Source organism: Schistocerca serialis, chromosome 2, assembly GCF_023864345.2.
Source record: "Schistocerca serialis cubense isolate TAMUIC-IGC-003099 chromosome 2, iqSchSeri2.2, whole genome shotgun sequence".
Classification (NCBI taxonomy): domain Eukaryota; kingdom Metazoa; phylum Arthropoda; class Insecta; order Orthoptera; family Acrididae; genus Schistocerca; species Schistocerca serialis.
Genome location: NC_064639.1, coordinates 735,031,040 through 735,054,544, shown reverse-complemented (window position 1 = coordinate 735,054,544; position 23,505 = coordinate 735,031,040). Strand labels below are relative to the sequence as shown.

Sequence of the window (23,505 nt, the reverse complement as noted above, 5' to 3'; positions counted from 1 at the left end):
GCCCAGTAGGTTTGATTCTTACGCTGTTTACAATTAGGAAATGTTTGTATAGTTTGCAAATAGCAGATCCACACTTCGGAAGTAATAAATCGTACAGCTTGTACGATGTATCACTTTCGGGGTAATACACCTATACTCAGTGACTGGAGCCGCTGTATTCGTATTCCTGCTATTATCTTAGTATTGACATTCTATCAAGGACATTTCTTAATTCTACAGATCTTTCGTCACAAAATACACATATAAAAGCTAAAGTTATAAATAGTGGAGTAATACAGTTACGAAGATGGAATACCCTGCGTGCATACACTCAGTGCTGACTAAATAAGAATCGAGAAAACGAATTGCAAAACAGGGAATCAAGCCGAGATACTTGTTTTTCACGTGTAATGAGTTACTACAGCGACCTATCATTGTGAGCGCCACACCAGAGAAGGAATACATATGCAGGCAAGTTTGGATTTTCGAAAGCATCGAAGCATACAGTGTGGCCTGAAAAGCTTGTAAGAGTGTGGCAGGGAAGGTTGTGCAGAGAAATAATTGTTAAGAAAAAAATCCGATACGTTGCGCCTTTTCCGAGTTATTTAGTATTTCAGTTAGCCAATCAGGTCGTTGCGCACGCAATCGCAAGCATTTACGCGCTCTAAAATGCGGTAATGCACAGACATCTGTGGGTCCGTTAGTTATCTCTTGATCAAACGCTCATTAGCAGTTGAACTGTGCCTTTTTCGGAAGTGATAAATTTAAGCTATGTAAGCAAAAGCTAAACTTGTTAGTCTGAGGAAACCAAACGAAGAACACGTTTGGTGACACCGCCTTTGGCAGGCTGCTTGAATTTGCGCGTGGCGACGACCTGATTGACTAATTTCAATGCTAAATAACTCGGAAACGGCGCAACGTACCGAGTTTTTTGTTAACAAAAATTTCTCAGCACAATATGCTCTGCAACACCATTACAAGGTTTTAGACTGTTTCTCACCATCCTGTATTGACACTGTTCTGAAAAGTATATGCTGTTTTGGTTATGAATAACATAAAAGGATGTGCCAGATCCTGACTCCTTATAACGAAAGTCACAAGTCTCGAATTCAGAGCTGCAGCTGACCAATGGCTTTGTTAAAAGCTGATTCATGCTTAGGGCACTTTTGTTTGTAACATGTAAACGCTATAGGTAAGTCCCTCCGCAACGGAGGTGGCATGCTGTGATGTGAAAGATAGGTGCGGCGGTCGAACTGAGCGGCTCCTTTGCGTGAACGGCACGCAGTGAGTGGCTAGCCTTAGCACGGTACACATCGACGGTGCTAAGAGAGGCAATTGGAAGCTGCATTAGAAGGGATTTGCCTCGAATGTGGATCTGGCTATTGTTTGGTATTCATGAAATAATGGAATGGCTCTAATATGTTGAAAATCCGAAGCCACGAAGAGATTTTATAGAGCATTCGCACATCAAGAGTCGTGAGGACAGTTAGCTGCCATGTCGCCTGCCACTAATCTTCGCCACTGCTTCACAGACTTCATACATTCAGTTACGTAATGTATATTGGCATGTACCAGTTAATTTGTGAGTTGTTTCAATAATAATCACATAAAACTTCAATTCGTGTTCGAAACCGTATCTTCAATGCTGATCACGAATCTACGAAGGGTCCTCCTCACCTGTGCTAGTAAAACCGAGTATCCTGATTTAAATGAACAATTCTGGCGTTCATGTGTTTAAAAGTGATTTTTTGTCTAAAATAAAAGGAGTAGCAAAAGTTAAGGTAAGAGTAAAATTTGGATGCTTTGTTTATGGACTACTCGAACTGAAATTGTTAAGGTAGGAAGTTTAAGTACAAAAATTTAAAGACCAATCATCAGGGAAGTAAAACCTTAATTATTTAAAAGCTAAAACCATAAAAGTGAAGTTGGATATATGTTTTTGCTAAAATATCCTTAGTTTATTACAAAATATAGTTTTGTAGAATTACAGTGCAAGATTGTACAAATATTATTGACAAGAATACCTGCTTCACAGGTACAAGTACATATAAATCTTTAATGAACCGATTTGCGGTAGTAATATTGGAAGTGAAGTTATGCACATTTACAAAGATCTTTAATGAACCGATTTGCGGTAGTACTATTACAAGTGAAGTTATGCACATTTACAAAGATAGTGTAGTTTTGGTACCTATCATGAATGGTTCCTTTTGAAGTTAATTGAGCCCAGTGTTGCAGTTTATTACCTTGCAAAGTAATGTAAGTTAATGATTAACTGTTAGAGGCTGTTTTTCTTTTGCAATAATCAAAGAACCTACGGTAGTGAAACTATACCAGTTTACGGGCCCCATCATATTGTCCTCCTCATACAAAAATGAACTATTACTGTTACCAAAGAATACTGCTATGTACAGAGGGGCTTAAACAGTGTATTTAAGATAAAATAAATGTCGTGTGGCTAAAGTCTCCCGTCAGGTAGACCGTTCGCCGGGTGCAAGTCTTTCGATTTGACGCCACTTCGGCTACTTGAGCATCGATGATGATGATGATTAGGACAACACAACACCCAGTCCCTGAGTGGAGAAAATCTCCGGCCCAGCCGGGAATCGAACCTGGGCCCTTAGGATTGACATTCTGTCGCGCTTACCATTCAGCTACCGGGGGGGGGGGGGGGGGGGGGGACTGTATTTAAGATGTTATCCATTTTTATTTGTGGTATTCATGTCAGTCAAGATAGAAGCTCCTCATGTCCAAAATTAGTTCTGAGTTCTGCACTTCATGCAGTGATGTTTCAGTATTTTGATTAAGTAATGCTACTGATTTTGGCGGTCATTAGTGTGAGCTAGGTGTAATTTTGCTCCCCATAATTTACTGGTGTTTGTGTAATTGGTAAATGCTGTTACACACAGTACAGAATACGCTGTGTCAATTTGTATCCTGTTTGCTATTCAAAGGGAAATCTCAACAAAAGTAACTTCAATAACCAATATCGAATTTTCTCAAATATGTATTACCAAATTAACGTGCCTAATTAGGCTGACAACGTTTTCTTCATTTACTTATAATTCTACCATTTCCGTTAACTCACAAGGTTTGGTTTTACTGTTAACTTCACAAAATTCTAAATTATAGTCCGATGCCCTTTCCCATTAGACACACGCACGGTCGAACTTTGAAATCCTCTCAGAGGGTAACAATAGCGTGTTTCACGGCCCGTTAGTGTTTAACGTAGCTTTTCCCGTTACAAGAACTGAAGTTTCAGTCATTAGGTTCAAAAATGGTTCAAATAGCTCTGAGCACTATGGGACTCAACTGCTGAGGTCATTAGTCCCCTAGAACTTAGAACTAGTTAAACCTAACTAACCTAAGGACATCACAAACATCCATGCCCGAGGCAGGATTCGAACCTGCGACCGTAGCGGTCTCGCGGTTCCAGACTGCAGCGCCTTTAACCGCACGGCCACTTCCGCCGGCCAGTCATTAGGGAATAGTGTTATAAACTAGAGCGTGATAAGGACAATGAACAAAAATTTTGTCACCAAATTAAGCCAGTCCCGTGTAACATCGCCTCTAGCCTCAATTCGGCGAGGAAGACCATTCACAAGTTTTTTCAGGTGTGCCATATCCAGCTGAAGCGTGATTAGATCCCGTAGAGCTATCAAATTCTACGCATGTTGATCGATAATTTTCACTCGCTATACCAAAAAACAGTCTTAGGCAATTTCTTTGGGACTAAGATAAAGTGATTTAGTGGGGACATGGAGGCGCAATGCGGTGCCTGCAGCCCTGTGAAGATGGGTGTTGTTATCCCAGAAGACGGAATAGTCCAAAGCATACACACCATGGAAATGTGGCAGAAAGAGCAACACTTGGTCATCAAGAGTGCTGGAATAAATATCCTGTTGCAAGTCCACAGTTCTAGTCCGAATTAATGTTACCAATTCATAGTGCTAATACCACTCCAAAAGCGCCATAGAACCACTTGTGATCTGATCTACACCTTCCACACATTGCTGATTAAACGCCTTATTGGGCCCTCAGTGAATTCGACGCCTTGCAGCATTTGAAAAGAGGCGTAGTACTGACTCCTCATGCCACACTGTACGCATCCTGTCAGCTACTGTCGAATTCGCGTTTCGTTTGGCCCGTTGAACATATGCAGATTTATATTCTGCTGTCAACAATGGGCGTTTACGAGGCCAAATGACTATTTCATGCAGTTCCTTCTGCAATAGATAGACCTGCTTTCACTGAGACCAAAAGTCTTGCCGGTTTTGGAACCGATAGTCAATTACAAGGTGTGACACTCGCCTCCTGCCCTTTCTTTTAGGGTCTTTTTACGATTACTTTTCTTACGTAGTGCTACTTGGCTCTGAGCAATTATTGTAGACACGGTGGTTACTCCGTTTAGATACACCAACAAATCGGGCAGCTTTATTCACAATTTTATTATGAACACTTCTCTACACCATGCTCTGTCCTGCCATTCTGTCACGTTTCCGTATCCACATGTCTTAGTGTGCCGATTCCATTCAGCCGACTGGGATATACACGCCGCTTCACTGCCATCTCTTACGTGAGCGATTGAGGGCCACATAACGACCCCCATCTACAATGCTCCAAAGCAGCCACTGTGCTGTTTTGGGAGGGTGACTAGTGTTTTGTCCAGTCGTCTTGTCAATAAGCTTGACGTCGGACACAACGGCGTTGCATCTATTAATGCCAGAGGAGATACGATAACAGGATAGCCCGTCCTCGAAAATAGTGGAGTAGTGGCGATTATCGCTCAAGCTAATTTGAAATTGTAATCTTACTTGTGTTCTCACCTCCGTCTGGATAGGCCTTGGATGGCCCAGCGGCACCAACCGACAGCCGTGTCATCCTCAGCCGATAGGCGCCAGTGAATTGCGGATATGGAGGGGCACGTACTCAGCACACCTCTCTCCCGGCTGTTGTCAGTTTTCGCGCAGCCGCTACTTGTCAATCAATTTCCTCAATTGGCTCCACAAGGGCTGAGTGCACCCCGCTTGCCAACGGCTCTCGGCTGACCCAGATGCTCACCCATCCGACTGCTAGCCGAGCCTGACAGCAAACTTCGGTGATATGACGGGAACAGGTGTCGCCAATGCGACAAGGCCGTTGGCCAATGTTCTCGTCTACTCTTTTAAGATTCTGTTCTCATTTCATACTAGTCAAAATAATTGGTGTATAGTAATGTTTGATAAATATTTGCGAACAGTACACACAAAATATTTTTACGCAACTTTTGTATTGTTGGTCTCCATGTAAAGTTTATCGAAATCAGACGACTTAAAGTTGTGATCATCGTACCTAATTCATCTCGACTTTTTTGTTCTACAAATAGAATGTTCGATTTTTTGCCATTATAAAAATCAGTTTCTTCCCTTTTTGTACAACGAACATTAATTTACTTACTTTCAATCACAAGGTTTTACTTTAGGCCGCAGAACCAAACTATACGACTGAAAAGGCTTACTGCAGACCTGAACTATACCTAACTTAACGATATATACGCTCACCATTTACACATTTTAATGAGTCACAGCAACTGTTTATATGGCATTGATTTGCAGTTAAATTTTTTATATGAAATAATGTTTTTAGACATTATAATTTCACTGTGAGATCGAAAAAGCAATATTAACAGTTGGTCTGGATGTGCTAGAAACACGCAGATAAGCATCTTAATACAACTGCTGTATTAATTCAAAAAGAAAATGACGAAATAAATTTAGCGATAGTGTATCGTAACACGCAATGAAGAGACTGAATGAAACGAATTCTCGTACCTATACAAAATTACTAGTTACATAAGAGGCATTCGCCTTGAAATGGGACCCTTACCAGCTATTTAAATGAAGCGAGTCAACTCACTGACGCTCAGGCACTTCCTTAGTCCAGCAACTAAAAGTGTTTGCATATATGGATACGGTGAAGAGTACCAGTTCAATGTAGAAAATAAAATACTCAACATTTTTAATTCGTTAGTGGAATTTGTTGTTGTCAGGATGATTCTTGAGGTACTCGGGATGTTTCTATAACAAATGTGAAAACTAGCAATTGGTCATTTTCAATACTTTCTGAGACAAGTGGATGAAAACATTGTCACTACAACATTCCTTATCACGACCATTTCACACCACACTTTATCCAGAGCACTTCAAAAGCTTTCCAGTACAAAAACTACTGCATAACAAAGAGCAAATAACCACTACACAACATATCATACGTTGTTACTCTTATAAATGCAGAGTACGACTGAGCTACCTTCGGCGCACACCGCTGGTATTTATAACAAACTGCATTTAATATCCGGTACTTACAAGCGGTGAAACTAAATGAACAAAGTGCGTTATAGGCTCTCAAAAGATCTGTAAACCATATTTACGAAGGTAAAAAGTTTAAATAATACCAAAAAACAATAAAAGTGTTCAAAATGTTTAACATACAAAAGAGGTTTATTTTTTACAAAATTGCAATTTTTATGCATGTGACATTTTTACAACTAGGTTATGAAATGTTAACCAGTGAATAATCAAATATTTCTGAGTGCAGTACGGAAGAGATCTGGAAATTTACAAGTAAACCTTGCTGCTTTGAAAAAAACTCGTTAAATTGAAATTAAATCACGTGCTTTTAACATGCTAATGTTCTTTAAAATGTGTTTTTTGGGCTATTTTAACATGTAATTAATAGTATGGTTATCATCTTGTGACTTTATCTTCGGTTGTCGAACTACATAAACCAACCTAAAAGTAACGTAACTTGAAAATTAGCTTCGTGTACCTCATATGTTATCTGGTATAAATCTGGTATCGTACGATTCAAGAGATCAGTTTCCCCTGATTATGGTGTGTTACAACCTCCAAGCGCAAACTTCTGATCTGTCACAGGACCGGATTAACAGTAGTCAGTGCGCCAAAGATGCAAGTGATGGTCGATCTTTAATCTCTCTTCTAGACGCTCACAGCACGCGTGCTGACGGCTACTTTGCCTACAGGTGGTACCGGGGCCGCGGCGGGCAAACCGTTGCTGTGGCGACGGACGAGCGCGTGATCCAGGTGGGCGGCAGCCTGTACCTGCGCAGCGCCCAGCTGGAGGACTCTGGCCGCTACACCTGCGTCGTCAACAACAGCGTGGGCAGCGAGCGCGCCTCCACCTCGCTGCTCGTCACCAGTGAGTACGCCGTGCGCGCAACGCATAACCGCGACCTTTTTAGTACCTCTGTCGTACATTTTTGTAACTAATATGCTGTTATATCAACTGGAAGCCCATAAATCGATAAATACACGGAATAAAAGTAACAGCACAGAAGACAATGAAACGTAATGAATTTGACTATTTTAGTCCCACCTGTCGAAAACCACTGCGACAGCTCGCCATTTTACACTGACGGAAAATGAAAGGATTACACCATGAAGCACTGTCTTACATGGATCTGAACTAAATATTTTCAGTTGTTCTTTTAAATAAGATGTTAGAAAGCATCTACTGGTTCACTCAAACACTAATACCTTAGCTAATAACTCGGAAAGTGGGAAAAGACGATATTTCTACTAAAATATTAGGGTCAGTGTAACATTACTCTTTATCTCTGTTGTATTCTCCAACAGTTTATTGAACGTAACTTCTTGTACAATACAATAGCTGGCTGTACAATAGATGTAGACGTCCATCGATCTAGCCGGAGATGTGGTTCCTCTCGGTCGGCTGGTACTTCGATCGGCGTTGCAGTACAGCGGCTTCGGTGATATCTTCTCGGAGACTCTGCCATAGCGGTTGCCATTAGCAGCGGACGAAGACTGGTCTGCCTTCGACCGGCCGGGCCTATGTAGTGAGCTGGAGCCAATAGAACTCCGGCGTAGGAAACCGTGGCAGGATATGTCGCGGCGACCTCTGCAAGGAAAGGTTCTTATTAAGCGACTGGAATCTTCGGCGTGTTTACCTGATGTCTTCGCCTGTTTGGCTGTTGGTTTGTTTCCCTCATAGCGTGGCTGTTATGCGGTGCTGCCTGCCATTTAGGGGAACCCAATGGCAGACAGTACAGTCTCCAAATCTGTTACTCCAGTTGGCCAATCATAACTAGTAGATCTCGTCAATTCGTAGATTTGAAGATTATGTGTTCCTGCAGTAGCGCATTAGTGATGCAAACAACGAAGGTTTTAACTAACAACAATTAACTACGAATCAAGAAAAGGTACCGTTTATCACGGTATAAGTGTCTACGTATGTGTGTGGGTGTGTGGGCACTTTATCACGGGATAATTATATATTTTTGTTTTATAATTATATTTTATGATTTTTGTTGGGGTGGCTTCAAATATTGTGGGTTGGCATGAGACTTTTCATTAACTTATACCGCGGTAACACTCGCACGGACATCGGCTGCCCCGAAGTACGTACGATATAATATTTTTTAAACACAACGTGCGACTCACCGCTTTCTAATAAATAGTTTGTGTGTGCGCTGCTATTTAGGTAACACTCGCACGGACATCGGCTGCCCCGAAGTACGTACGATATAACATTTTTTAAACACAACGTGCGACTCACCGCTTTCTAATAAATAGTTTGTGTGTGCGCTGCTATTTAGAAAAGAAAATATGCGTTTTCTTACGCAAACTGTAATTATTAATATGGGTCTCAGGGGCTACTGGTTATTTATGTACCAAATTACATAAAGATTAACTGAGATATTGCGGAACGTAATGATTTTCAATATATCTTGTTCATTATTTGCGAGACAAAACTGGAGACAATCTCGTCTGCCGTTAGGCGGTCAAAATGAAACATACTGAATTCATTCAGTGCTGTGAATTTTGGTAACTGAAATTAATTTTAACTTCGAAATTAATGAAAGATCAAAATTGAGAAGTCTCTCGCATTTACATTTCATAACATCAATCGTCAGCGTAATGGCCGACTAAATCCTGCTAGGGGAGATGTGCTCCCTGCACTACGAAGCTCTACAAAAAATTTGTTAATTATAATTAATGGTTGCGATCATGAGAGGAGACAACTAAGTCAATAATTCACACTTTCTAATAACAATTACTATTATATATGTTTCAAAAATACAGATAGAACTTACCGTTCTTTACTATTTGTTATACATTGCGCACAGTCTTGCAATAATCTATAATTCACACGTCTCATAACAAAAACTTCCTGTCCCTTTCTCCAAATGTCCATTTATGTGACGTACCCTCACACGTTTCAATTCAAATTCTCCTTCCACCAAAAATTTGAAGTTACAATTAGATTTAGAACAAATCCCGCATGCTACAGGTCATAACGAATTTACGAGTATTTACAATTAAATTTCGTGTATATTGTAAACACGGCGCGAATGATTAAACTGACCATAATCTCGAGATCAGTGCAGTTTCATCCCTGTTCTATTGAAACACACACTTCAACGCGTCTGCATCTCACGAGCGCTACCAATCAATTGTGTAATTCATATATTACGCCTAGCGCATGTATATCACGAAAAGCGTAGGTAATTCATAAGACAATGTTAGCAGATAAAGATTATTTTCATTTTTCATTGTAGCTATTGCTGCTTGACTATCAATATTGAATATGAAATCAAACAAAAGCATGGGCGAAGTTTCAAAAATTGCATGAAATAGTAAATAACTTAATGTGTGAGGGTTTATTAGTAAATTCCAGGTGATGTTCCATTTTTAAAAGGCTAAAGGAAGCAATTAAGTAAATTTTCATTTTATGTCTCTAAAAAATTTCAATTTAAATAATGATCCACCCATTTTATAACAAGATTACTTTATTCACGTTGCAATTTTTTAAATAAAGCAGTCCATGTATATGAAAATAGTATAGTACAAAGGAGATGTTACAGAAACTGACAAGCCTTTTCCACGAAACCACTAGTGCTAAGTGCTGTCCAGTCTCACAAAGCTAAGTGTCATGAATCCGGCCAATAACTTACATGGAAAATTCAATCTTCCTCTGTCAGGAATAATATTAGAGTTGTTTCGTCGACAGACTCATGGTAAATCACGAACTGTGTAATATTACAAATTCGATCAAAGGTGACAAAAACTAGATTAAGAATGTTGCTTTTAGTTACAGTTTTGCTGTCAGTGTGATCTATGAAGGTGAACGTCTGCCACAGTCAAAGTGATTCCATTTATACACGTTAACAAATGCGCAGCTAGAGACAGCCGTAATAACACTTAGATTACTAAATTGAAAAGTTACATCAAAACAGCAAATTTCACGCATTGTTGCTTTCAATCTGAAGTTAATCCTTATTAAAATTTGTAAACGTATACATGAACGATGATGTGTGTCTCTGACTTACAGTTAGTGTTCATTAATCAAGTTATACGGATTCACTGACATCTGTGATAGCCAACATGGTGCTCGATGCAGCCTATTGCTGACATGTACTCATGTAATGAGTCCTCTCTTATTCGTAAATTCTTTCATGGCTGATGTGCTCTTGTTTGTGATAGACAGTATAATGTTGCTCTAACCAGTTGTATTTACACCACTTGTATAACCCCACATGATTCGTTTACATTAAAATTGGAATTATAATGTTGCTAAGCCGGTGTCTACAATCAACACACTTAGTAACTGCATAGTGAATTTTTCCCCTTATACAATAAAGTTAGAATGCTAGACATATATATATATATATATATATATATATATATATATATATATATATATATGTGTGTGTGTGTGTGTGTGTGTGTGTGTGTGTGTGTGTCCTGTGTAAAACTGAAACTAAATCCGTATTTATGACAGAATTACGAGTTGTAGGAAAGAGATGTATCTTGTTCAGTCTTATTCAGTTACAGGAGAGAAATACTGACAATAGTCGTACAAAAGTTACACTGCCTAGAAACATAGCTAAATGAGACTGAACAATATACATCTCTCCCCTGCACGTCGTAGTTATGCCGTAAATACGGATTTAGTTTCAGCTCTTACACAGGAGAAAAATAAATACGTAGCTTGCTGCCCTTGAGATGTGTCACAGGCGACATCTGGAGCCGGACTAAGTGGCTAACTAGGCTGAAACGAACGGTCACTTTTTTTCAAAATAGACAAACAGGCAACTATTGGGCTATTGACTGCCTGAATACACACTTACAAATATGAGATTAAATCTTTTAAATACAAAGACATGCACGAAATTTGAGCAATATATACTACTAATAAAACACAGGAAAAGCTAAATACGTAACTTGCTGCCCTGGAGATGTGTCACAGGTGATATGTTTAAGCTGGACTTCAGAGGGAACTTTATAAATATAAAGCCAGCTTTCATTACTTGATTGAACGAGGCGACCTACTTTCCGACTTCCTGAGTGGCATAAAGCAAATTGAATCGTCGCCTCGATTGTTAAAACGAAATGCATCATAAAGTAATATACCTCTGCAACTTAAAAGTGTTGACGAAGATTGAATGAGTGACTAACAATAGTGGACTATCACCATTAAGTCTTAATAGAGTTTCTCTTGCGATGGGCATTTGACTCCTTAGGGACTTCTTTCTCAGAACTGTAATTGAATATGGCAGCATGATGATGCAGTTAATTCACAGGAATCATTTCGATAAACAGTGTGTCAGTACTTGAACTATTTGAATATCTGTACAGAAAAATTCTGTTACGTCACTTTTGAGGACAACGAAATTCTGAACACTTTACTATCGTGCCTCAAAAAGAACTAGCGCTATTGTTCTACATGCTTGGAATGTCCCTGCGCGTGTGAACCTATCACAGCTTTCAACCATCAGCAGCGTTATCTTTTAGAAAAATATATGAACTTCAAACTGGACATAAATTATTTATCGAAAATGAAAACATCGCTATTTCAAATTAGTTGTACTTGTTATTTGTCATGCTTTGAAATATAACACCTTATCGTAGATTATCCTTACGACAAATAAATTTATTGTCATTATTTCTGCTTCTCGAATGAATGAAGATTGAAATACACAATATTGGAACTATGGTCATGTAGAATGCAGTAGATATCACAATTGGGATAGAAACAGTTGTTTCTTTGTCACTTGGCGTGTGGTTCAGGATCTTGGTGTGGTTGTTGGCAGAGCAGCTGTCGGCCTACATGAGCCCGCAGGTACAGGTCGTGGACGTGGGGAAGACGGCGGTGTTCAACTGCACCACAGATGGCCATCCCAAGCAGTCGGTTGTCTGGCTCAAGGATGCACAGCTGCTCACCCCCTCCAGCAGGGTGCGCCTGCTCGCCTCAGAGGTAGGCAGCCTAACTGACCATTGGGTATTGTTTATTCTTTTCACTATGCAATATATTGTTAGCGTATCTCACGATTGCAACCAATTTACATTTAATTAGTATGTAAAGAGCAAAGAATAGTTGACCAAGGCACAGTATGGTGAGTCAGGTAAGATAAAGAAAACAAGCTTTGGCAAATTTGCTATCCCGAGTGGCACGTTACTTAGTTGTATGTTTAATCATATCTCATCTGATATATTGAAGTGACTACATTTTTTAGATAGAACAATGTACTCTTTTTATCGGTTTCCGACAGCTCTTGAAACACTAAGTACAGTGATAAATTGCTTGTTAATGTTAGACTTGAAGCATTGTGCAAAAATATCCGAGAAGTGTGCTAAAATTGAAGGGCATTATGGTGAAAACACCGTCAAGTGGTGCTCTCATATTACTTTTGTCGTATCAAACCTTTCGACCAATTACTTGCTTCAGCCATAACTACGTCCACATTTTAAAAAGTTTTCCTAAGCTATGGGATAGCAAATGTTTCCATTTTCAACAATCATTTGTGAGCCTTCATGTGGTATTACATATTGATACCAACCCACTGCTTCCGTAAAAGCCGACAACAGTCACATGGAATCTGTTGGACCCAATGCAGCGTGCCCACTGAGCCACGGCTCCAGGAGGTCTGGACTATGAGTGTCCTCTGCCACCACGATAAAGGATGGCTGGTGGCAGACAAACAATAGACTTGCACTTGGAGCATCATCGCTTCGCCACCATAGTTCAGGCTTCTGTTCAGAAAGTCCCATCCTAGTTGACATCATGATAGCTGGATTCTGATTTTTGCTGTGTTATTTGTAATTAGTCTTCGTACACTTGGAGAAATACAAGTTAAGTAACTCTTCAGTTCACTGTGTTAGCAGATTTCCTGCGACGATAGTGTAGCCCACCTCTCCTTGCCGTTGTGTGTGGAGTCGTACACAACACTTTACGTATGTTGTATAAGGCAGGGCTAGACCTGTCTTCTTCCTGAATACAGTGATAGAGTATGACATGAGAGCCCTACTTGGCGAGATTTGCAACCCAACAGCCGGTTTTAGCTACCTTGGTTTTCAGTGTTTTAATACACTACGCGGATATATTTTTGTGAAATTTTCAATGCCAACAGCAACAAGAATTATATCATTGTACTCACTTATTCGTGAGCTTTCGAATTCCGTTAAAGAAACTAACAAGAGTTAAGAACATTAACCATACAATAAAGTAATAGCATTCGACGAAAACTTCGGTTTGAAACTACAACTACTCATGAAATAAAAGAACTGTTACGTTTGAAGCAAATCGTTCTATATGTGGATCTATAATCTTGTAAAATGTGAATGATTATTTTGCAAGCTTTTGTACACTCTGATACGAGTTGTGATATTGGTAGGACATTATTGTATCAGTTCTCTTAGTCTCTTACGCAAATTTAGCTTGCCGATGCCCATACTACTCAAGCAAGAATAATATATCTTCTTCTGATGTTGAATCACAAGAATAACTTGGTGAGTTTCTAACGTCTTTCCTATCGAAACGACAGAGGACGGAAACGCATCCCTATCGTAGACGTCGGATATCGTCTCCTGCATTTCTGATCACTAAACCATGACCTTCTGAGAGTAGTAGATTGCACACCACGCAGTTGACAGCGTCACTACTTTCCTGACACCGAAATAACATAGCTAAAATTGCTGAACACACTATTCAAATGTTTGTGGGTGTTGATTGTGCTGTCTGGCATAGTCGCTTCATAGTTGCAAACCGTATTCAGTACAATCAGTGACTGTCCTGTTTACTGAATTCTGGTGCCCTTCAGAAAATGGAAGCACCCCATATGATTACGCAAACTAAAGAAATTGATAATGTCACACAATGGAAATGTTTTACTTAAATGATAATTAATAAGAGTTGCCCAATCAGTCGTGAAAATATTGGTACCACAAAACGCACAAAGATGTATTAATTGGAGGAGGGATCATCTAGCTATAACAGAAACAAGTGGCCACTATAACAATCAGGTTTATTATCGTAAACATCGACATATGACTTACGTGCCCATATAATTGGATGAACATTTAGCAACTGGTTAAGGGATCATAATCATAGTATCTAACCTTGGCACAGCTGGGTAGGTGTTATAAAAATAGAGTTATGAGAAAATTTCGCGAATATGACCAGTGACCGCAAGAGTGGTTAGTCCATTATATAAAGAACGTGGAAAAACACCAGGGAACCAACCAAAATGCATAATGAATGCAACTAGCTGGTTGCGAAAGGTTAAAATTGGGCAAATGACCCCTGAAGGGAGTGAACTAAGTTTGCCTTCCTATCACATCGGTGTTTGCAGTGCTCGCTCATCATACCCAACTCGCCCAGCACGAAAGCATTGGGCAGCAGCGCTACCGCCTCGACAGACTGAATTCAGCTCGCTCTCTGTCCCCAGATAACAAGTCTTCACTCCATCTCCCAGAGGCAACTGTCTACTCCAGCTGCCAGCAGCAAGTGCTTACATCCTAATCTCCTAGCAGCAAGTTATTACGATTCAATCGTTCAGCAGCAAGTGCTCCCTACTACACACATCAAAAAAGTTTTGTATGACGCCGGTTGCCAGAACTCCTGAAGACAGACGTTGACTGTGGATATTGTATCACAGACACAGTCCCTTTGACTGTTCAGAGATGTCACTAAACCCGACCAAAGATGTAAACAACTATGCATGAGCAGCACCTATTAGACGGAGGAGGTCCGACAGCCCATCAGTTCCAGTCATTTCACCAGGAAGGAGATACACGGCTCGTGTTGTCTGTACTTCAACCATGCCTAGATTGTCAATACCGTGTTTCGATCTCGTCCTCATTATTATTTTGTGCCAGGAAGGGCTATCAACAAGGGAATTGTCCACGCGTCTCTGATTGAACCAAAGCGATGTTGTTCAGACATGGAGGAGATACAGAGAGACAGGAACGGTCGATGACATGCCTCGCTCAGGCCGCCCAAGGCTACTACTGCAATGAATGACCGCTACCTGCCCTGACAGCAACGTCACCACGTTGAACGCTGCTTTTCGTGCAGCCACAGGACCTCATGTTACTACTCAAATTGTGCGAAATAGGCTGCACGATGCGGAACTTCACTCCCGACGTCCATGGCAAGGTCCATTTTTGCAACCGTGACACCATGCAGCGCGGTACAGATGGATCTACCATGATGCCGAATGGACCGCTTAGGATTGGCATCACGTTCTCTTCACCGATGAGTGTCGCATATGCCTTCACCCAGACAATCGTCGGAGAAGTGTTTGGAGGCAACTCGGTCAGGCTGAACGCTTTTGACATACTATCCAGCGAGTGCAGCAAGGTTGACATTCCCTCCTGTTTTGGGATGGCATTACATGGGGCCGACGTAGGCCGCTGCTGGTTATGGAAGGCGCCGTAATGGCTGTACGATACGTGAATGCCATCGTCCGACTTATAGTGCAACCATATCGGCAGCATATTTGCGAGGCAGTCGTCTTCCTGGACGACAGCTCGCACCCCACCGTGGACATCTTGTGAATGACTTCCTTCAGGAAAACGACATCGCTCGACTAGAGTGGCCAGCATGTTCTTCAGACATGAACCCTATCGAACATGCCTAGGATGGACTGAAAAGGAGTTTTATGGACGACGTGACCCACCAACCACTCTGAGGGATATACGCCGAATTGCCGTTGAGGAGTGGGACAATCTGGACCAACAGTGCCTTGATGAACTTGTGGACAGTACAGGCATGCATTAATGCAAGAGAAAGTGCTACTGGGTATTAGAGGTTGGTTGGTGATTACTGTTTAACGTCCCGTCGACAACGAGGTCATTAGAGACGGAGCACAATCTCGGATTAGGGAAGGATGGGGAAGGAAATCGGCCGTGCCCTTTCTAAGGAACCATCCCGGCATTTGCCTGAAGCGATTTAGGGAAATCACGGAAAACCTAAATCAGGATGGCCGGACGCGGGATTGAACCGTCGTCCTCCCGAATGCGAGTCCAGTGTGCTAACCACTGCGCCACCTCGCTCGGTGGGGTATTAGAGGTACCGGTGTGTACAGCAATCTGGACCACCTCCTCTGAAGGTCTCGCTGTATGGTGGTTTAACATGCAATGTGTGGTTTTCATGAGCAATAAGAAGAGCAGAAATGATTTTTATGTTGACCTCTATTCCAGTTTTCTGTACAGGTTTGGGAACTCTCGGAACCGAGGTGATGCAAACATTTTTGACGTCTGTGTAATGCCCTGTCGGAGCAGGAATCACGCCGGCCAACAGAAACAGACATTACGAGTTCCATGCAGTAAAATTTTAGTAACAGGGTTAAACAAACTCTTGCTGAGTTCATTATTATTAACTAGCAGTGTTGTGATGTGAGAAAAAAGCCAGGAGACTTCTCCCACTCCAAGATTCAATTCTGAAGCTGACAAATAAGAGAGCTTTCACATGCATACACATAAAAAAGTGCATGCTCTCTGGGAAACAACGCTCTTTTGTCATTCTGCAGCGTTGCTGGCCTCTGCAAAGCAACACCTGGCTAGATTCTTTATCTTTATAAAAGGATTTTTCAAACAAGTCTGTATTTTTCTCTATCAGATATCGACAGATATGGGGGAGGGGGCCAAGAATGCTGCATTGGCTGCCTGAGGCCAGAGCTCAGTTCCAGTCTAACAAATGTACGACTCTGCTCATATCTTTTAAGAGAACTCTTACTCGTACACAACAGTAAGGAGAGGTGGACTACAGAGTGATGCAGCAGCTGTCGTCGTAGGGAAGCTGGACAGGAGCAGAAATGATTGACGAACACTTAAACACAGTAAAAATATATTTTCCTTAACTTGTAACTGTCTCCAATCGTTGCGATGAAACTTTACAAAAGAGCAAACAGCAATAAAGTTTGTATAACCCAAACTACAGAGCATCGTGCTGTATGAGGCTCCTGCTACTAATACGCGATTGAACTGCCAAAGGCTGTCTAAGACTGAGGACTGTAGAAGACTGCGACTGACTCTAGGCAGCGTTGTTGCTGCCTGCCATCCTACATCGTAGCGGCAGAGGGCACTCGTAGTCTGCGCTGGTGAAGGCGTGGCTCAGTAAGCGCACATCATTAGATCCGCCGGGTCCCCATGCGTCCACTATCGGCGTTTGTCGGAAATGTGCGTTCCCATTGCCAGCTGTGAGACGCTGGTAAGGATGGTACTGATGGATACTAATACACTTATGTTTTCCCAGCCAGCTCATAGGCTCTCAACTTTGCAGCCTCTTCCTATAATAAAAGGGAACTGAAAAGAAGGCAGTCACGTGGATCCTCTATGACCTGCTTCCTTTCCCCATCTGCTTCTTTTCCTCGAACATATCAGAGTCCTCTACACCTCCCGCAAAATTCATCTCCTCCATCCTCTGGTTGCTCCTCTCCTCTCCAAACCCCACCCGCTGCCGCCCCTTCACCATTGTGTCCCACCTATCCTACACCTCTACACCCATCATCTCCTTTCCCAAGATGGCTTCTGTCAACCCCCTCCCGGATGATGCCATCTCTCCCTTCATTTATCCCTCCTATCAACTCTGATCCTCACTTCCCCCTCCCTACCTCTATCCTTTTCCCAGGCTCCCTCTTCGCCCCCCTCCCTTCCTGTTTTTCCCTCTTCCCCACCTACACTCCCTTTGACCCCCTTCTCTCCCCCAAGTCCTTTTGCATTCCCCTCTTCTGCCTTTCCCCACTCCCTCCTGCGTCTGCTGTGCCCTCCCTTATAAGTCCTCTCCCTTCATTGGCTCCTCTCCCCCCTCCCCCCTCCCCCCTCCCACCACTTTGCTTTTTCCTCTCCTCCCCCTTCTTTTCCCCCTCATCTGTCAAGGTCCCCTTCTATCTGTCCTAGGCTGTGATGTGTCATCTTTGTGCCAACTCTTTAGTGCAGTGTTTTAAGTGAGTGTTAAGTGTTGTTCCTCTTTTCTGAAATATTGTGAACAGAAACCACACTGTCGCTGGGTGTGATCTTTTATCTCTTGCAAACGGAAAGCAGGCTGTCGCCATGTTTTTTAATTGTCCGTCTACTATTGTACCTGTCTGCTTGCTGTGTGTTTTAATTAGCATTGCCCACCCTTTGTTTTATATTTTAACTTCCACAACTTTCCGCCATTTTACAATTTAGAAGTCATCGTTTTTATCGCCTACTTTTATTATTTATTATCTTCTTATTATGTTTTAAAAATTCTGCAGGCTGAAGAGCGACGTACTAAGTTGCTGCCAGCCTGCCTCCTTCGGAGGGAATCAAAACTCAATAAAACAACGGGGAAAAAAAGGAAGCAGTAAACAGGAAGTCACTGGTTGTAATGAATATGGTCTGCAATTGCGAAGCAGTGTAAAAGAATGACTTCATTGATCAGGGGAATGACCATAAAGTATTACGAAATATGTTATGCGACAGTTTATGAGAAGACCTGCCACATCACATGATAAGAAGACAATGTAAATAATATTCATACGAATGACCCATAATGGGCTTAGTTTAGAAGAATTCATGCTCTAGTGTTTACCCATTGTGTGATGTATCGTATGCTTAGATGCCGTGGTCTTTTCCTTGCGGTGGTAATTGCCTGATGTTCGGTCATCATGTAACTTGTATTCGTGGCCTTCTCTGGTGAACTCAACTTGCGTCTCCATCCGAAATTGACATTTAGTGGTTTAAATAAGCACTATTTTCAGTAAATATACAGTTTCAATGGAAATAACGTCGTTCTTCAGGAAATTGCAACACAGAAACGAGCCTGAAAAAAATTGAGTAAACAGATCATTTAATGTGATTTTGAATCTTTCAGTAACCAAACATTCATCTGATGGAGAGTCCTATTTATGTCGTAAGTTAAGAAAGACCTGTAAACTCTGTTACTCGAGCTGTATGATGTAACAACATCACGGTTTCAAAATGTCCTCCCATAAAGTATAATTGTTTCTTCACATTTGTTTCAGCAGTCCACACAGTCAGTTTATATTTGTATCGTGTTAGAAGGAAAAAGAAGGACAGATCACAAAACAGCTGTCTGCATATTTACTTATTTATTGTTGCAATCAATTATTATTGCAGTCAATTTGAACCTGCTTTCTGTAGTCAAGCCTTGATCTCTCTCCACATTTTTTCTTGTCTGTACTGTTTACCGTCCACGTTTTACCTCCTTACAAGTCTACACTCCAGACATACACCTTCAGAGGAGGTTTCTTGACACTCTAATTTATATGAAGTATAAAATATTTCTCTTTTTGAGAAGCACCTTTCTTAGAATTACCCGGCTGCATTTTATATTCTCTCTATTTAGGCTATCACCTGTTACCTTGCTGGCCAAATAGCAAAACTCTTCTACAAAATTTGGTGCTTCATTTTCTAATTTAATTCTTTTAGCATCAATTGGCTTCAAACTTTTACTACATTTCATTATCCGAGCATTCCATTTACCTTTGTTGATGTACATCTTATAAATTATTTTCAAGACACTATCCATACGGTTCGACTGATCTTTTAAGTCCACATCTGTCTCTGACAGAACGAGGATATAACGGACGAACTTTAAAGTTTTTATTCCTTGTTCCTTAATTTTAAGTTTCTTCCAAAATTTCTCACTGATTTTCTTCACAGCCTTATCAACGAACAGACTGAATAATGTGAGGGCTAATATGGCCCTACCTCCCTCTCTCTTCTCAAACACTGCCTTCTGTTCTCCTTTCCACGTCCTTCGGCTCTTATAACTGCAATCTGTTTTCTGTACAACTTCTACATAACCTTTAACTTCCTGTATTTCATTCCTTCTATCTGTAGAATTTAAAAGAGTACATTCCAGTCAATATTGTAAAAAGCTTTTCCTAATTCTACAAGCGCCGTATATGTAGGTTTGCCTTCAATCTATCTTCGGAAATCGCAGGTTCAGAGTTGCCTCGCATGTTCTTACATGTCTCAGGAACACAAACTGGCCTTCCTGGGGGCCAGTTTCCACCAGTTTTTTTTTTCATTCCTCTGTAAATAATTCGTGTTAGTATTTTGCAAACATGACTTATTGATGGTTCGCGTACATACACGCCTGTCAGCATCTGCTTTTTGGAATTGGAATTATAACATTCTTCTGAAAGTCTGTGGAAATTTTGTCTGTCTCAGATATCTTGCATATAACGTGACATAATGCCCCAATACAACTTATTCTTACTATATACGTTTTCCAAATGCTTGACGATAGATTAACGCAATTAAAAAATTGTATGTAAATCTATGGTTACAGACGCTGAAGATTGTACACGTGGAAAGATCAGATAGGGGAATGTACCAGTGCGTCGTGTCCAATGCGGAAGAAACGGCCCAAGGGACGGCTCAATTGAAGCTGGGTGGTAAGTGCCCGTTTATATTTGCGGCAATAGCGGTTGCATAAATTTTTCTAATAATGTTATTAGAGCAGATTAAAAAAAAAATCTTCAACACACTATTTTTTGGAGAAAATGAACCGATTTCGGTACACTCACATTTTGTTATGCCTGTTTCCTAAACGATCTAACGCAGATGTGGCGACGGATCTTTTGATACAGCAACTGTCGGTTACTTACTCAGTTGTCGTTAAAACTACTCTGCCGTTAAGTCTTCTATGATATTTGCCTTACAGGGAAGCATGCATTTCTGATCTAATGATATTTCAAGACAACATCCTACAGATTCCTTCAGTCCTCTGCATAATCCTTCAATATTTTACATATCTTGAAAAGCGGTCGTTTCCTACGGGAAGAAAGTTCACTAATTTGGACATTATTTCGGAACAGTAAAATTTGCAATCTCATTTCCTAATATACTGAGTGTTCCGTTGAGAACACAGTCTCTTCACTTCTGAATTGGTGTTCTAAATACAGATTCAAGCGCATACGAATCTGCAACTACTGCTAAGTAACTTTTTTACTATGCCGTTATGACGGCAGTAGTGATGTCAGCCGAAACGAAGTGCTCCGTGAATTATGCAGACGATGGACGAGGTCGAACTTTTTCATTTGTTTTCCACACTTTGAAGTGTTTTCAAAATTGCAGCTACTTAATACTCTAACATGTGTCTACTATACGGCTGTTATTTGTTTATAGGCTGACTATAGATAATACACACTGATCAGCCAGAACATTATGAACACCTACCTAACAGCCGGTATGTTAACCTTTGGCACAGATAACAGCGGTAGTGCGTCGTATCAAGGAAGCAGTGAGGCCTTGTTAGGTCGCTGGGGGAATTGGCACCACAGCTGTACACACAAGTGACTTAATTCCCGTAAATTTCGGGGAGAGGGCGACGAGCTTCACGCCACGTTCAATCACATACCAGATGTGTTCGGTTGGCTTCATATCTGGCGATTTTGGGGGCCAGCATCAACTGTAACTCACGAATGTGTTGCTCGAACCACTCTATCGCACTCCTGGCCTTGTGACATGGCGGATTATCTTGATGAAAAATGCCACTGCCGTCGGGAAACATAATCGGCATGAAGGGATGTACGTGGTCTGCAATCAGTGTATGATACTCCTTAGCCGTGATGGTGCCTCGCACGAGCTCCACTGGACCCATGGTTGTCCAAGTGACTGTTCTTCAGAGCGTATTGGAGCCACCGCCAGCTTGTCTCCGTCCTGCAGTATAGGTGTCAAGGAGATGTTCCCCTGGAAGACGATGGAGAGGCGCCCTCCCATTGGCACGACGGAGAAGGCATCGGGGTTCATCAGACCATGCAACGTGGCCATTGCAGTCGTAGTTGCCAATGTCCTGATGTTAACATTGGCACAAGCACTGGTCGTCAGCTGCGGAGGCCTATCGTTAGGAGTGTTCCATGCATCGTGTGTTCAGACACACTTTTACTCTGCCGAGCATTAATGTCTGATGTAAGTTCCGTCACAGTTCGCCGCCTGTCCTGTTTTACCTGTCTGGCCAGCTTACGACGCCTGACATCTATAGTAAGGGGTGGCCGCCCAACTTCATGAGGTCAGGACATTGTTTCACCTTGTTTTCACCACGTGTTGAAGACACTCACCGCAACCCTCCTCGAACACCTGACAAGTCATGCAGTTTCAGAAATGCTCGTGCCGAACCTCCGGGCTATCACAATTTGCCCTTTGTCTAACTCAGATAGATCGCACGCCTTCCCCATTCTATGCATGGACAACACGCTCACTGTACTGCATGCACAGTGCGCGTGTCTGACTAGCAGTCATTAATCGCCAGGTGACGCTGCTGTCGCCTGGACGGCTATATATCGGTAGTAGGTCGGCGGTGATAATGTTCTGTCTGATCAAGATATTTGTAAATGTTGCAACTAAGTGAGATCAGCTATTAATACTAGCAGGCGTGTAATAATTTCTGAAAAAGTATGAACAGTTAGTTCAAAGAGAGATTTTAAGTATAAAAAGGTTTGTTTGCATCTTTCCAATAACAACAAGATGGCTGCATCGATGCAAATGCGAACCTCTGTGCGAACTGTTGATATTAATCATAAATTGCTGAATGTGTGACATGGACACTATTGTACGAAAAAAGAGGATACATCAAAATGTTTTTCAGCTGACCCCTTCAAGATTTATTTATTTTTCCTTTGAAAAATTAATAATTGATGACTGTCAGCTTTTTTAACACACTTCAGGTTATGAACATGTATGAGACAAGGTAGAGGCATTTTAAGTATAAAATCATATAGTGGTTGACAAAAATGTCGGACTGAGACCATTGCGATACTACCTCAGTTCCTGTCTACGACGACATATACCTGTCCACCCGAAACATTTGCACTGGTTAGATTCCAAAAACAAGACAGGTCATTTGAGGAGTTTGAAGCCGACAACCAACTACGATGTGATCTGCTTCAAAATTCCCGTTTTCGTGTATTTCAGGCATGCGTACAACGAATCGCATTATTTAACTGCATCTTTTCGTTTTTAGTAAATGTGGAACTAAAATTAGTGAAGTTTAAATACATTTTGCGTTTCTTTTCCCTTCATCTTCAATGTGGTACTAAAATATATACAACAAATGGCTGAGCACGTAAGTTGTAAGAGCTATTCTGAGATGAAGAGAGTGACATAGGAGAGGAAGTCGTGATGGGCCTCTTAAACTGGTCGGAAAACTGATAACAAACTGAAACAAAATAAATCACATTTTTGCACTGTAAGTACCATGCAGTGGGCACCCTGGCTGTAGGGTAAAATA

General features: G+C 41.3%; 1 protein-coding gene across 1 annotated transcript in view; it reads left to right on the top strand.

Moving 5' to 3' along the window:
• LOC126456377 (Down syndrome cell adhesion molecule-like protein 1) overlaps positions 1–23,505 on the top strand; it is a 220,511-nt gene that overhangs the window by 147,808 nt on the left and 49,198 nt on the right. The window contains exons 2-4 of the mRNA XM_050092130.1: positions 6,894–7,176; positions 12,092–12,255; positions 20,566–20,671. Of these exons, the coding sequence (XP_049948087.1) occupies positions 6,894–7,176; positions 12,092–12,255; positions 20,566–20,671 (553 nt within the window). The remainder of the gene's footprint in view (positions 1–6,893; positions 7,177–12,091; positions 12,256–20,565; positions 20,672–23,505) is intronic.